The sequence below is a fragment of the Crocodylus porosus genome, unplaced genomic scaffold (assembly GCF_001723895.1).
Source record: "Crocodylus porosus isolate Cpor-Errol unplaced genomic scaffold, CroPor_comp1, whole genome shotgun sequence".
NCBI lineage: Eukaryota > Metazoa > Chordata > Crocodylia > Crocodylidae > Crocodylus > Crocodylus porosus.
In genome coordinates this window covers 4,573,291-4,588,617 of record NW_017728939.1, presented here as the reverse complement: position 1 = coordinate 4,588,617, position 15,327 = coordinate 4,573,291, and the positions used below count along the sequence as shown (strand labels likewise).

At 41.5% G+C, this 15,327-nt stretch overlaps 1 protein-coding gene and 1 long non-coding RNA gene across 4 annotated transcripts in view; one reads left to right on the top strand and one right to left on the bottom strand.

Moving 5' to 3' along the window:
- The window catches only part of LOC109318448, a 12,690-nt gene extending 10,229 nt beyond the window's left edge, over positions 1–2,461 (bottom strand). Inside the window, exon 1 of the long non-coding RNA XR_002103251.1 lies at positions 2,377–2,461. This is a non-coding gene — a long non-coding RNA (uncharacterized LOC109318448). The remainder of the gene's footprint in view (positions 1–2,376) is intronic.
- Positions 984–15,327, top strand: part of RLF (rearranged L-myc fusion) — a 53,593-nt gene continuing 39,249 nt past the window's right edge. The window contains exons 1-2 of one of the 3 annotated variants that reach the window (XM_019547724.1): positions 984–1,240; positions 9,247–9,401. In XM_019547724.1, the coding sequence (XP_019403269.1) occupies positions 1,088–1,240; positions 9,247–9,401 (308 nt within the window). In that variant the 5' untranslated portion in view covers positions 984–1,087. Of the gene's footprint in view, positions 1,241–9,246; positions 9,402–14,903; positions 15,092–15,327 lie in introns of those variants that run through there. The other 2 variants (XM_019547721.1, XM_019547722.1) reach the window with 2 other exon arrangements.

Below are 15,327 nucleotides of genomic sequence, written 5' to 3'. Positions count from 1 at the left end.
GCAAAAATAACACTTCTAGTTAAGAAATAAAATCTACAAAATGCGTAGCTTAATGCCAACAGAGAAAAATACAAAGCGCTCATTTAGCTTACTAGTTAAGACTTCAAGGTTACATAAATGTGAGAGTGCCGCACAGCAGTTATGCAAAAGAAAAAAAATAAAAGTTACATATAAATAATTAGTTTCTTCTTTTTTATATATATGTAGTTTCTTCATACGTATATGTGCATATGTGCGTGTGTGAGTATTGTCATGCCTCTAGTGGGCGCTGTGAGTACAACACCGCCCGCTAGGTCAGGGTCCCCTAACTTGCCTGCCATGACTTGTTGGTATCTGAAGAGAAGGAGGGGGTTCAGTTGGATTCTCTTCCCCTATAGACCTGAAGATGGGGTACTCACAAGTGTGTTCCTCAGGGATCTATCTCCCTTGCACCGTCCACTCGCCTTCTTTCCATGGCTCTTTTTTTCTTTTGTTGGGCAGGTCACCCCTGCCTCAGGTCCCACCATGGGAGGCCGTTCCAGCGCCTCCATTTTTATTTTCCTGGGACGATATATGTAGTTTCTTTAGATATAGATATATATCTATATCTATAGCTCTATAGATGTATAGATATAGATCTGTAGCTATAGATAGATATCTATGTGTGTAGTTTCTTCATGTGTATATATATACAGTTTCTTCAAAACCAGAGCAAGTTTCAACCCTGGGGCAGGGGAACAGAGCCAGTTCCGGCAGGGTCAGGTCGAGGGCCCACGTGAGAGGCAGGCAGGCGCGAGGCGGCTCTCACGTCACTCCGAGCCCAAGTCCCCGTCACGTGGCTGCCTCCAGGCGCCCCCCCGCAGGCGCGGCGCGGTCACGTGGTACCGTGCAAGCGGCGCAGGCGCAAGCTTCCCCTCCCCCTCCAGTGCCGTCCGTTGTCCCAGTTCTTTCGGTCACGTGACGCCGCGCGCAGGGGAGGAGCGGGGGCAGGATCGGGACGGCCGGCGGCGGCGTCACGTGTCGCATCACGTGACGCCGTCCCGGGACGGTGAGGTCAGCCGTTGCCAGTCACGTGACCGTTGCCTACGCGCGGCGGGGCTGGGTGCAGATGGCGGACGCCGAGGCAGAGGAGGCGGCGCGGCCCGAGATGCCGCGGCTGGTGGCCGCGCTGCGCGCCCGCCTCTGGCAGCTGCAGACCGAGCTGCGCGAGCAGGAGGTGTCGGAGGCCTCGTCCCGGGCCTACTGCCGGGGCTTCTGCCAGGTGCGGCCCGCGCGGGCGAGGGAGGGGGCGGGCCGCGCCGCGGGCTCTGCGCGGGGAGGGGGCTCCATGCCGCGCCGCCTGCCCGCGCTGTAAACACGCCGGGCGCCGCCCCCGCCGCTCCGCGGCCCTTCGCGGCGCATCACCGCCTCCCTCGGACCCGCGAGCGGGATATGAAGCTGCCTCAGGGCCCGGGCGCGGTCCCCCCTCGGCTCTGGGCGGGTTTTCGGGACAAATCGGAGCTCGTTTCGCCCTTGGGGGGAGCGGCTGCTGCCCCTCAAGGGCCCCCGCGAGGGTCCCTGGCTGGTGGCAGAGGATGTAGGGAGGGAGCCGCGTGGGTCCTCATCAGGCCTCATCCTCATCCCACTTATGCCACCTGTCCAGTAACGGCGCTCGCCCCCAGGGGCGGGGGCCTCTCACCTGGACCGCCAGGGAGACAGCATCGCTCCTGTTCAGTGGTAGCAGCCTCACATCCAGAGCTCTGTCAGCCGGGAAGAGTGGACGGTCTGCTTGAGTTTGCAGACTGCCTGAAACCACCCTGCTGAGAAGGGTGGATGGACCTTTCCGCCCGCTGGAAAACCAAAGCTGGTCTGCTGCAGACATGAGCCTTGTTACTGCCCCGTCGCTTCGGCGCTTGCCTGTCCAATGGGAAAAAAAAAATCTGAGCTTTATTGAAAATGGAAGGGTACCACCAAAAATTTTAAAACCTGTAATCTGTAGGCTAGACTTTCTTGTGTTTAATTTGTGAAAATTTTAATTTCTTTAGTTTCAGTGAAACGATCCCAATTTTCAGTCTGCTGTCAGATCGCCGGAGAATCCTTAGGCTTTAAGCAGGATATAGCCATTCAATTCTTGAATATGGCTTTGGCAGTACTTTTTAATGACAACGTTTTGATGCTGCAGATCCAGAGGTGATTGTTTAGAGGCTGGACATGACTTTGGATTCTAGGAGATATTTGAAATCAAATCAGTTAAAAAAAAAAAAAAAAAAGGAAAAACTTATTAATATTAACAATTCAGCTTGAAGGATCAAGTGTCTGTAACTTTCCATGACTAAAGAAAGAGGACTGAGTGTTTCTAACTTTTACTTTTTTACTAAAAGGGCCATATTTTCAAACATGGTCATGATCTGCTACAACAGGGGTTTCATAGTTTTGTGGTAGCTAGGGTCAGGAGGGACCTGAACAGATCATCTAGCCTGACCCTCTGCCAGAGGCAGGAATGAATGCTGGGTTCACAAGACCCCAGACAGGTGATCATCCAACCTCCTCTTGAATTTGCCCAAGGTAGGGGTGAGGACCACTTACCTGGGAAGTTGGTTCCAGATTTTGGCCACCCTAACTGTAAAAAATTGCCTTTTGTTCTCTGACCTAAACCTGTTCTTCATCAGCTTATTACCATTGTTCCTCATCACCCCAGGTGGTGCTGGGGAGAAAAGGGCTCTACCTGTTTGCTGTTGATCTCCCCTGATGCATTTGTAGGCAGCCACCAGGTCCCCCCATCAGCCTCCTCTTGCCAAGGCTGAACAGGTTCAGGTCCCTCAGTCTCTCCTCATAGGGTCTGTCCTGCTGCCCTCTCACCAAGCAGGTGGCCCTCCTCTGACCCCTCTCCAGGCTGGCCACATCCCTCTTGAAGTGCAGCACCCAGTTCCCAACCTTTTTATGCTGAAAACCAGCAAACTGTGGACTGAAAGTGTTCACAGACTGGCAAACCACTGACCAACAGTGCTAGCCAACCCTTTTTTGCCAGTCCATGGTCACTTCTGGTCCAGCACCCAACCAACCCGTCGTGGCCTGGGGTTTGGGAACCCCTGTGCTACAGAATAAATAATCTGGGTTCATTACAAGAAGATGCATTTAGTATCGCTTACTAGATAAAAGCTGTTAATATTTGGCCTTTAATCTGTAATGACAATAGTCTTATCCACTGTAGGAAACTTATGATATAGTTTAATGCTAACCATAGTATTTCATTTAGTAATTGTTACATTCAGTCTCTAACTGAAAAGGACCCTGTTCAGTTTAAAGACTTAAGACCAGAGGGAATGTGTCATCACTTAAATTACTCACACAGTGAATATCCCTCACTGCTAAGTTTGTACTTTATTTATAAAACTTTATACATTCATTTTGTGGCCATATAGTCTTGCTCTGCCTCTGTTTGCTAAATTAGAGCTCTTACCGATCAAATTTTCACTCTTTTCTTAATATGACATAAGTACCTTTTTATACTGAATTACCTAAATAAGCTTAGTTCCCTACATATCTGTTGTAATTCAGATTTTCTAGACTCAACTTTGTAGCTTTTTCATAACCCTTTTGGAATTGACATTCTTTTTAGAAGTGTGAATGATCTTGCTAATACTGTACACTACACAGAGGTGATTCCTTTTTTCTTCAGTTTTTCTCTGCAGTACATTCAGGAGTCACTTTGGCCCTTTTTAACAGTAGTGTTTGAGTTGCACTAAGACAGGGGTGGGCAAGTATTTTGTGTGGAGGGCTTCTTACTGAGTTTTGACAAGCCATTGGGGGCTGCATGACAGGCAGCCAGGGGCAGATAACTATTAATTTTCTAAATTTTTTAGGGGCCCTTCAGGCCAGATAGAATGGCTTGGTGGGCTGCATCTGGCCTGTGGGCCACATTTTGCCCTCCCCTGAACTAAGAGCTCATTAGTCATCACCTCCTCAGGTCCTTCTCAGAGTTGTTCCTTTCCAGGGCCTTCTCTCATCCCCCTCAATTATGACCCACAGTATCTATTTTTAAATGTAACCTTGGATTTGGCTGTGTTAAAATATTAAAATATCTATTTGATAAAACTTGTTATGATGGAACAGGTGATATTGGAGATGTCTTGAAATCTAATGGAAGAGTGGATAGAGGACTCTTCCAGTAAGGAATTAGAGGGTGAAGATGTAGTTATTGGTTTTCTTGAAAAATAGGTCTTGTCAAACTTTGTTTATAAAGTTATGTCACTAAAGTAATGTGTTTAACTACACAAGTCATTTTTGTCTCAGTATTGAATAACATTTTTACTCATCAGAATGGTACAAAACAGTGCATATGACAAAAGTATAACAAAATCAAGGCTAAATGATGGATTTAAAATATAGATTAAGTCTTGAATTGCCATCAAATGGAAATGTTTTAGTTGGATCCTATAGGGATCACTTACTTTTCTTAGTGATCCAGTGGTAAGTGTAAAACCATTAGTCTTTGTGGCATCCCATCACTTTCTCTAATTGATTGTTCCAATTGCCAAGTGACATGGTAAATAATTATGACAACTCAAATTGCTTTGCAAATAGGATGTAAACATGCCTTTTTAAATCAAAGGCAGCAAGGCTATTATTGGACACATTGAGTTCTGATGTCAGCGCTTCAAAGAAATATTGAAAAAATGTAATGAATTCAGGGAAGCAGTAAACAGTGAATCAAGGTCTGGAATACCTACCTGGCTCATGGTGAGACTTAAGATTTTCCAATTTCTTTATTGAAGAGTAAGAGGCAATTTGATCAGTCAACCTCCCCCCTTCCCCCAAAAAACCAAACCAAACCAAACAAACTTAAGTTGAAGATTTTTGCTAGTAAAGGCAGACTGTCCAGGAGCGGAACCTAGACAAATTCCAAATTGGTGGGAGGGATTGATTTGGAGGGTGGGGGAAGGTAGTTAGCCAGTAGCACAGTTTCCTAGATATGTAGTAATCTCATTCATTTAGTATTTTCATCAAACTTGTTATCTTACTAAAGGATGATTTAACTTGATACAGGTATTTTGGATGAACACTATTGCCCTAGTGTTCTGCAAGGAGTTAACCTAGTTCTAAATGATCAAAACATGAGCCATTCTTCATCTTTAATATCTAAATGTTTCAATAATTGATATTTGCTGTTACAATGTTGTTAGACTGCTAGAGAGATGAGTGCCTCTTTTAGACAAGTGATTGTATAGCAGTAGAGTCAGCTTTTTAGAACAGTGGTGCCTGATGGTTTTTTGGCCTGTGGTGCCAGATTTGCCTAGAAACCTGGTGGGGAAGGGAGTATTGGCACTCTGAATTAACACCCGTCCCCCACCACCACATTTCTAGACTGGGGAGATGCAGGCGCCGGATCTAGGCTGGGGATTGAGCACTTCTGCTTTAGACTAACTATTTGTGTCAGTCTCGGGGATAGATTTTTAGGAAATCTCTGCAGTGAACTATTCCTGTTAATCTCAGTTTTTTGGGTACTATTTTTGAAATGGCACAAGGGCCCTTAAAAACCATTGTGAAATGTTACAGAATAGATATTGAGTTCCACTTGCATATAATTTCTAATATTGTTCAAAATACATTGTTGTTTCTTAACAAGTTTCTTAGAAGCTTCAAGTGAAAGAAAACTGAAGTGTGGTTGATGGCCAGGTATTTTGTGGTCCGGAAGCCTCCACATCAAACTGAAGTTAGTCAGAAGTGACTGTCACTAGTTATAAAGCTCAGTTATGCACACAGACCAGTAAATGGAAAATATCTTGATGATCAGCATACAGTCCTAATTTTTCTGTGGATTTGTTTTAGTGGTTGAAACCAGTTTCTGTTAAAACACTGATTTTAATAGATTTAACAGGAGATGGTTGCATTTTCACCTCTTCAATGCTTTAATACCACTAGGTGTATCTACATGTACAGTTAGCATGTAGCAATAAACTCCAGCACAGTTCATGATGGAGTTTATTGCTCCCAGCCACAGCATTTACATATGTGCTTGTGTGCCTGGGACTGTAGCACATTGAGCTGGGGCAGAACAGCTCTGTCTGGCAGGGGACATGAGGAGTCAGCTTTCCACCCTAGGGCTGTTCTGCCCTGGCTTAATGTGCTTCAGAGGAGCTGGCTGGGGTAAGAGGGTGCTCCAGTGTGGGGTGGCTGGCAGGTAGCCCCTGCCCGGTAGCACCTTTGTGCCCCAGCCAGCCCCAGTCATTGTCTAAACGTATGTTTTGTTGCATACAGCTATTCTACTGTAGCGTAGTATGTGTCCTGGACACTGCTATTGTACAGCAGAGTTAATTTACTGTGCCTTTTTCTGAGCAGATATGTAGATGGTAATGCATTACTGTGGAGCTAATTAGTCAGCTCCACAGCAAAGTGCATGTATAGATGCACCCACCGTGTATTAGACTAATTCAGTATAAAGTATGGTGTTTCATCATGATACATAATGCCTATTGTATTAAAAACAAATCAATTTGTAATTTTTTTTATAATCTGGTATAAATTTGCTCAGTTTTCAGTAGTATTATCACTAATAATATTTGTGTGAGTAGGTGTCCATGGGATTATTTGGTCTAGAAGGACAAGATTGCTATTTAAATATACTTGTTGGTTGCTGTGATGGGCTAGATAGGTGGATGATATTCTGGGAGTCCCAAATTTTTCAATAGGTTTTTTTTTCCCCTGCAAATTGTGAATGGCAGTCTGAAAAAAGATTGTAAGGAATCTTTGTATAAAGAATGCCAGATTACATTTGTGGTTACATGCAACTCAAAAAACATTGCCACCCAGTAAATCCTTAAAGATTAATGTTTTTTGTTTCAGGGGTAGTCTCATGGTTATTTGGATGCTGGTCAGTGAGAATTTTTGTGTTTAATGGTCTGTGTGCTGAGTTAACATGTTACGGTTGGTGTTGTTTCTGAAACCTTAGCTTGTGATTGCCATACTGTTTTACCGTGAAGGATGTCTTTATTTTCTCTGGAATTGCACTTAACCTTAGCTGTAATTTTAAATGGAAATTATATCCCCAATATTGAATTCTATCAGGGAAAATAAAGGCAACTGTAGGCTTTTAGAGTAATTCTAGAACACAATTGGGTTTCATCCATAATGAACGTTATAGGACATAAATGATCCCACACAGGAATTGTCATGTATCCAATAAAACAGTACATTCTTACCTTTTAATTTCTAACATTCAATTCCAGTTCATTGTTAAATATTAGCATTGGTCCTATTAAAAAACCATGTGCTCTGGGCTACTAACTTTTTTGCCACAATGAAAATTAGTTGTTCATTAGTATTTTTTTCAGTCTGTGTTTTTGATCGTTGTAGTACTTTGCCCTCAGTCCATGACACAGTTTCCTGTGTAGGATTCTCTTGTTAGTTAACACACATTCTTTTATTGAGCGTGCAGTATACTCAAAGAATTGCAGCTCAAGGTACTCCGAATTAGCTAGAAAGTTTTAAGTGCCTGACATCAGATTGCTTAAAGAGGGTTGAAATTCAGATAGTGCTGATTGTTTACCTCTCAAAAATCAGGCTTCTTTCTAAGGTAAAGGTACACACAATCAGTAGTAATTAAAATACGGGTGTTAAATTTTTCCTCAAGAACTGGGGAAGGAGGAGATCTCTAGATCATTGTGTGCAAGTTCCATTCCCCTTGCTCCCCACTTTTTGGGAGCTACCACAGTTAATATTCCACATACCATGTGGTAACTTAGGTGCTTTCTGTCTTTCTTTGATTGCTGTTTGAATCAATGTACCTGGTACAAAAGCGAGACTTGTTACTCTGTAGTCTCCATGATGACCCTCTTTGACCTAGTTGCTAAAGAGGTCTTATGTTAGCTACCCTCTCCAATTTTAAATTTAATCTTCCAGTTCTCAACCAGTTGGGCTGAGGAGCATTAAAGCCTCTAAACGGGGATAGAAGGGGTGCTGTGCACAGATCTTCAAAAATGGCCAAACAATTTTATTTCTTCTCTCCAGCCCTAGAAAACTTTACTCCATAAAGTTAATGTCTGTAATGACCAAGTGAAAACAGTTGGGAAAAGGAAATTTAGGACCTAAGCGTTATATGTAGCTGTTTTAAAAAAAATGTGTATGGTGAAAAATTCTGAATTATTGGCAGAAATAATTTAATTTTTGTATTTATAGCACTTTACTTGTGCAGTGCTCTTACTACTAGTAGAGGCCCTGACCAGGATTGGGGCCACCTCTGTTCTACACATTGGACACATGCATAATGAGGAAACCAGGTGGTAGTTCTGTTGGGGCACAGTGTGAAGTGGGGGTATTCAACTTCTGGCCCATGGGCCAAGTCTGAACTACTGAGCTGTGACATCTGATCTCCGGTGCTCCCCATGGGTTGGGAAGTTTGGGGGTAGGGAAGCAGTGGCAATTAATACCCTCCCCACGGCTTAAGCCCTATGGCTGGATCAGAGTTGGGTCATACCCTCTGCCCAGCTAAGTTGGGGCTCGGCTAAGCCCTCCTGCCTAGGCCACACTACTTCCCCCTGCAAGGTTGGATCTAGCAGGCAACTTGCTTTGCTCATGCAGGGGTTCTTGGAAGAGTTGCAGATAGAGATGAAGTCTACTTAGTCCTAGGCTTGGGTCTCTTTTGCTAGATGACACTGCATTACTTTGCAACTTTAATATTGTGAAAATGATTGTCAAGCAGACTATGGCAAATCTAATACTTGAAATTTGTTTTATTTCACTTTGAAAATGATTAGATTGAAGCTTGCCTGCATTACATGTGCGTAAGAGATGAGGGCTAAGGCCAAGTATTATAAGGTACCGTGGTTCTGTTTTGAAATATGTCTGCATAAATAATAGGGTTTCTTGGGTTTTGTGGTTCTTTTAGAGTAAGTTAATATTACTTTGCATAATGACAGTGTTTTTCCAAGTGTTAGCTCTGTAATGTCCTTTTTATCTTCAAATATTAGTGTTTTCCTGTGCATTCCCACTAAACTGGAAAATTTCACTTTTGCCCATGTGTTTCTAAGGGAGATGTGGGTAGGGTTTGTTTCTGTACTAGAAATGTATTTATCAGTTCTCTTATGCAAGTCAATACAGAATTTAGCTCACTCTTTTCTACTTCATTATCATGAGGGAAATCAGTATGTGTAGTTTATAAAAGTTCTTCTGGTTCTGATATAATTATTTCTGTTGGAGAAGACCTTGCAGCTTTTCTGGACACCTTTTAGAGTGGGAACATGTCATATTAAAGCAGAAAAATTTTCATAAGAAAATTTTGTTTTCTTTCAGACATTATTACAGTATGCTGGCACCCGGGGTGCATCAGAACATATTTTGCCTTTTTTGGAAGTGTATCGAATCTCCATCCAAAGTTTTGCAAATGCACGACCTTACTTGACTACAGAATGTGAAGATGTTCTTCTGGTTCTTGGCCGGCTAGTACTGTAAGTCTTTAATTTGGTACATTTATTTTACAAAATCAGCATAATACAACCTGGTTAACTTTGAAATTAGTAAATAATAAGGCCACAACATGATGTGATAAAATGTAGTAGGACTTGTATTTTAATTTGACAATTGTAGCTATAAAAGTATTTTATCTACTAGGAAATGTACTTTTGTATATTTTGTGAAGCTTTGTTGTAGTGTGAAATTGCATTATGTAGCACTGTATTTCTCAGTCTCTAAAAAGCAGTAAGGTTGCTGCCTTTTATGCTAACTGAAGTGTATGAATTAGTAAAGTTGTGTTCCATGCTGTATTTACCAGGGAAATAGTCAGTCTGGTCATTAATCACATTGGTCTAAGCCAGGGGTGGGCAAAATGTGGGTTGGGGGCTGGAAACGGCCTGCCAGGCCATTTTATCTGGCCCGTGGGACCCCTAAAAAATTTAGAAAATTAATATTAATCTGCCTTGGGCTGCCTGTCATGCAGCCCTCAATGGCTTGCCAAAACTCAGTAAGTGGCCCTCTGCCCAAAATAATTGCCCACCCCTGGTCTAAGCATATAGGCAGGCAAGGTTCTTTATGTAGATGTGATATGTCTTTACTAGGCCAACTAAATAGTTAGAAAAAAGTTACTTGCAAACTGTTGGGCACAAACACCCTTCTTCAGGCACTGGGAGATGCTGCTGCTGTTGGGATTTATTTTTGCATTTATGATTATGTTAGTACAATCTTTAATGTTGGATAGGCTTCTAGTAGCTACCCAGAAAACTTCTGTTCATTTATGGTTATTGTCCAACTGAAGTTGGATTCCTCTTAATTCTGTAATAAACTTTGACATGGCCCTGGCAATTTTTATTTAAAGTAGATACCTTGAAGGCTGAAAAAACTTAAGTCAGTAACTTTCCTGTTTTGTCTGTGACCTGAGTATAATTTCCACATAGTCTTCTTTTGTGTTGGTATATTCCTTCAAGAATACATAATGTAAACAAAGGATTAAGACTACACATTTCTCAAAGTAAATGCTCTTATTTCTTTTTGAAAAAAAAAATTTCTTATTACAAAACACTCTCCATTTTTGTTTTTGTCTTTATTCATTTTTCCATTTTAAACAAAAGACTGTAGAACTCATCGTGTTCAATCAGATTGTCAGTCATGTAATATGGAAAATATTTTCATCGTTTTTTAATGGCTGGCTGTTTTCTTTTTTTTTATGGAATCTCCCTGTTATAAGAAGTTGAATAACTCCCCTATTTACCTTTTCTATATCACTCACTATTTTTCATACTTGTATCCTGTTCATCTCCCTTCTAAACTAAATGGTTCTAGTCTTTCAGTATCTTCATGTACGAGTCTTTTTATTGTGTTTAATCACAGGTCTCTAAACTATCTATTGCTGGAGCCTGTTCTTTGAAATAAAATATCAAATCTCTATGCCAGATTTGTGCAAGTAAAAGAAAGTTTCCCCTATCCATTAGAATGAAGAAAACTGAAATCAGTTTGTAGAGGAATTCATTGTTGAATGTGCAAGCCCCACAGCCAGTATAAACTTAGTGATAAAGGGCAGTGGGAGTGGTTCAAAGAGCTGACTGAGAATAAGAGGACACCATAGTATGTTTGCTGGATGAGGGGGGAGGAAGTTTGATAAGGAAGAGGCAGCCGGGGGGAGAATCTGGTGATTTAGGGAGTAGAAATGTGAGGAGGGAAGGAAGGAAGGAAGAGCGTGCTGGGTTTTGTCAGGCTTTTTTTCTTTATGGGAAGAAGGTAAGGAAGAGCTTTAAAGCAAGGCATTAAACTTGGCAAATAATTGTTGGGAATTCATAGTATTGTTCCTTGGACAAGGAAATGATAACTAGTATGCCAAACTGCTTCATAAATTTCGAGCATTAAGAAAACCTTTGTTTCATTGTAAATTGGGGTTATGGGGGGAATTTATGACACAAGCTTGAGCTTTGTCTGTATCTTCACTATGCAGTGTTAAGATAGAAAGTGTCCCTTGTGGAAAAGCAAAAGTGTAGACTGAGAGCACTGAGGCGGGGAAAATAACCTTGCTTTCTGTCCGTGATGGTAGTTCTCTTACATTAGTACTATTTTGGGTATAGCCTGTGGTAACAATCCCATCACTTGGTGGATACCAGTGCAAGGTGTTAAACTGTAGCTGTTAGTGTCTGTATGACTGTAGCAGAATTACACAGACCCTACTTTGTCCAGGGTCAAAGAGCAATTTGCTTGGCCTGTGTTGCTGTAAGTTTATGCAGATGTAATATTTAAGTCCTAATCGCTGGTGCCTGCTGCTCCTTGTCCCATTTTAAAGTGGCTAAGCTATAGGTTTGTCCATACTGTTTCTCAGAGTGATTTTCTTTTAAAACAGAAGGAGAGCTTGCTTTCAAGTTCTGGTCGTTTGTGAGGGGACTTCTGAATTCTGCCAGTAGATTCTAGATGACTAATTCAGAGATATTGCTCATTTCTGTACTCACAAAATAGGAAAGAATTAAACATGAGAGAGAGAGTAGATTAACCTTTTAAATAACCAACCAATGTACTATGTCCTGAGGTTATTCTTTCATATGCCAGGTAATTATGAAGAACTAGCCACATCAAAAGTACCCTTCAGGAATGAACTAGGAGCCTGATTTGGCAATGCCCTTAAGTACATGGTTGACTTCTGCTGTTGAGATTCTTTTGTGCTTAGTTGGGTACCAGTTACTTACCTTCCTGATCTAAGACCTATTTGCGTAGAGAGAACCTCAAGAGATACCATCAAAGTGAAAAATATATTTTTGTCTGAAGACCCTTCTGTGTATATCAAGCTCACAGGGCTAATAGAATAAAAGGTTTTGAGAGCAGTCTCCAATACGTACACTTTGTGCCCATTTGGCAGCCATTTATATGGTCTTTTTAATTGTTTCTTGTTGGCAGTTATTTGAATATCTTGGCTAGTGTGATACCATCACTAATATGAGGCACTTCTATATGGTACTCCTTGCCAGGTCTGAAAAAGGATGCTTGCATGCAGCTACTGCTGAAGCCTTTAAGAAAAAGGGGGCAGTCTGAATAAGACTTGAGTGATTATTGGGTCTCTAAGAGCATCAGTTTCTTAAAACATTCATGAGGTGATGGAGCATACCAAAATTTTAAAAAATATTTCTTTATGAATTAAGGATGTTTTAAAAAAATCAATTAGTGACTGCACTGAATGAGGTGAAATACAGTTAGAGACCAGTAAAGACGATTATACAAGTTAATGTTTTGAAATGGAGAGAACTTCCTAACTTTCTTCCCTATTCCGCAAGCTAGTTCTTTTCCTAAAGCTTGTACTCTCTCTTTTTTGCTTTTCCTCTAGCATTATCTCCCCCTCCCTCCCCTGTTCTTTCTGATAAAGTTTTTAACTGAATACAGTGACTGAACTGCAGAGAAATACACGGTGGGGTTTTTGGGGGGATTTTTTTGTCTTTTTGGAAGTGTTGCTGAAAGAGGAGCAGTAATAGTGATGCTGGTTCCCTCAGTAGCCAAGCTGTGCTGCTCACTTCAGTGACATTTTGTTGTGGGGAGGAAAGGGAAAAATATAGAAGGGCAGTAACTGGAGAGAAGAAGGGAAAAATGGAGTGGCCTCGTTTAACTGGGTATCTCCTGTCTAGTCAGAAAATCATGTTTCTTTTAGACACATGACTAGGAGAAGACACTTGGCTTATCGCTGCAGTTGCCATTTTGAAGAGCTCAGCAACTGAAAGAGCTGTACCCAATGCCTTGTCACACCTGCGTTTCCAAGTTTTGAGTGCTTAACTTTGCAAGCCTGACAGCTTAATTTTCTTTTTTAAATGCAATTTCCTGGAGCTTTCTAAAAGTTGCCTTATAGGTACACAACAATGGACTGGGTCAAGTCCACTCTAATACTGGTACAAGCTCTTATCTTGTATAAACCCTTTTATAACATTTAGGTGTAGTAGAGCTAAGAAACCTATTGTGACATGGTTCAAGAACTTCACTCCTTTGGTTAGAAACAATTTTCCAATTTCTAATCTAAATTTGTTCATGAAAGTTTTGTATCTATTTGTTTTGTGTCAAATTTCCCAATTAGTTTAAACCGCTTTCCTTTGAAAGGATGTAAAAATGATGATAATGTGGAGTATATATGTGAGATGCTTCCAAGATCCCAGAAGTCTTAAGTAATTTATTTTTTTGTGATGCAGTGTCACTAGGGATCTCCAAAATTTGTGCTGGAAGTGCGTAGCGTGCTGGCTTCTTCAATCTTGCAGCTTCCTTGTGTGCTCCACTTGGTGCCTATGCCTGCTGGCTGGGAGGTGAATCGTGGTGTTTGCCTCCCAGCCCTCAGGCACAGACAGTGAGCAATAGGCCCCCTCCACCAGTCAGGTTGGGGAGGGGGTGCATGGGGAAACGTCAAGGTTAAAGAAGCTGTTGTACCGCGCGCTCCTGGCACAAGTTCTGGAGAGCCCAGTATGTCGCCTGTTCCAATTTCTAAGTAGTGTAAAGGAATGATTGAAAGGTAATGGTTTCAAAAAGATACGACACACTTTAAGCTCTGATTTAGGCCATAATCAAAACATTTTGCTTCTGATAACCTTAGTTAAGGTTGGCATTTTGGTGTCTAGCCTGAATATGGAACTTGCATATTCAATTTGCATTTTTCAAGGCATCAGTTTTGAAGCTGTGCAGACTTTATTTGCTTCTATAAATTTCACTTTTTTTTTTATGGTTTTCTTTAAACACAAAGAGTCTGTGCAGCTATTAATGAAACACTGGCAAAATGATGAATTAACACCAGTGAATAAAATTCTGCATCATGTAGTTCTGTTAGTCATTAATTACATGATCACCTATTATTTTGCCTAGTATAATCTGTAACATGAGGCGTCTGTTGTCTGCTATATTCCACATGCCAAAGCTAGGGGAAATGGGGGGAGGGAGGCAGGAGGCTGCTGTGGGTCTGACTCTGGTCCTGACCTGGGCTCAGGGCCAGAGTCTGAGCTGCAGCAGCTGCCTGCTTCAACCGCCCTGTCCGTTCCCCCCCCTTTGCTTTGTATGAGAATATAAACTGAGTGGGGGGAGGGGGTCACCTCATAGTCAAGTAAATACAGGCATACCTCGGAGATATTGCGGGTTCAGTTCCAGACTACCGCAATAAAGCGAGTCACACAAATTTTTTGACTTCCCAGTGCATATAAAAGTTATGTTTACACTACACTGCAGTCTATTAAGTGTGCAATAGCATTATGTCTTAAAAACAATGTACATACCTTAATTAAAAAATACTTTATTGCTAAAAAATGCTAACCATCATCTGAGCCAAATGGCACCGATGGAAAAATGGTGCCGATAGACTTGCTCAACGCAGGGTTGCCACAAACCTTCAATTTGTAAAAGCGCAATATCTGCGAAGCGTAATAAAGCGAAGCACAATAAAATGAGGTATGCCTGTACAGTATATAGGGCTGATCCAGCCTTGAGCAAGGGGTTAAATTAGATGACCTCCTGAGTTCCCGTTCAGATTTACTTTTTTATGATTTTTTTCACTTGGATCATAAGGAAATAAGTGCTAATTTTAATCGCAAGTCTTGGTTTTTGAAGTAGTGAGTACTTGCAAGTTTAGCTAACATCAATAGTTAAGAGCATGGTGACACTTGGGATTTGGGTCAAATTAATAAACTGATACTGGATCTCTGTTAAAATTAACGTAAGTATGAGATCAGAAGAAATTATAGCTAAAGAAGTAAATATGAGGAAGTATGGGTTTTGATTTAAGATTGTTTTCGTGCCTTGGCACAAAGGAGCAAAATCAAAATTGGATATGCAATATTAGGTGTCTTGATTTTTGAGGGAGTGTGGTGGTTCTTTATTCATATTGCATATGCTTATATAAACTATTCTGAAGCTTAAACCCTGCATGAAAAGTAATATTCCTTTAACAAC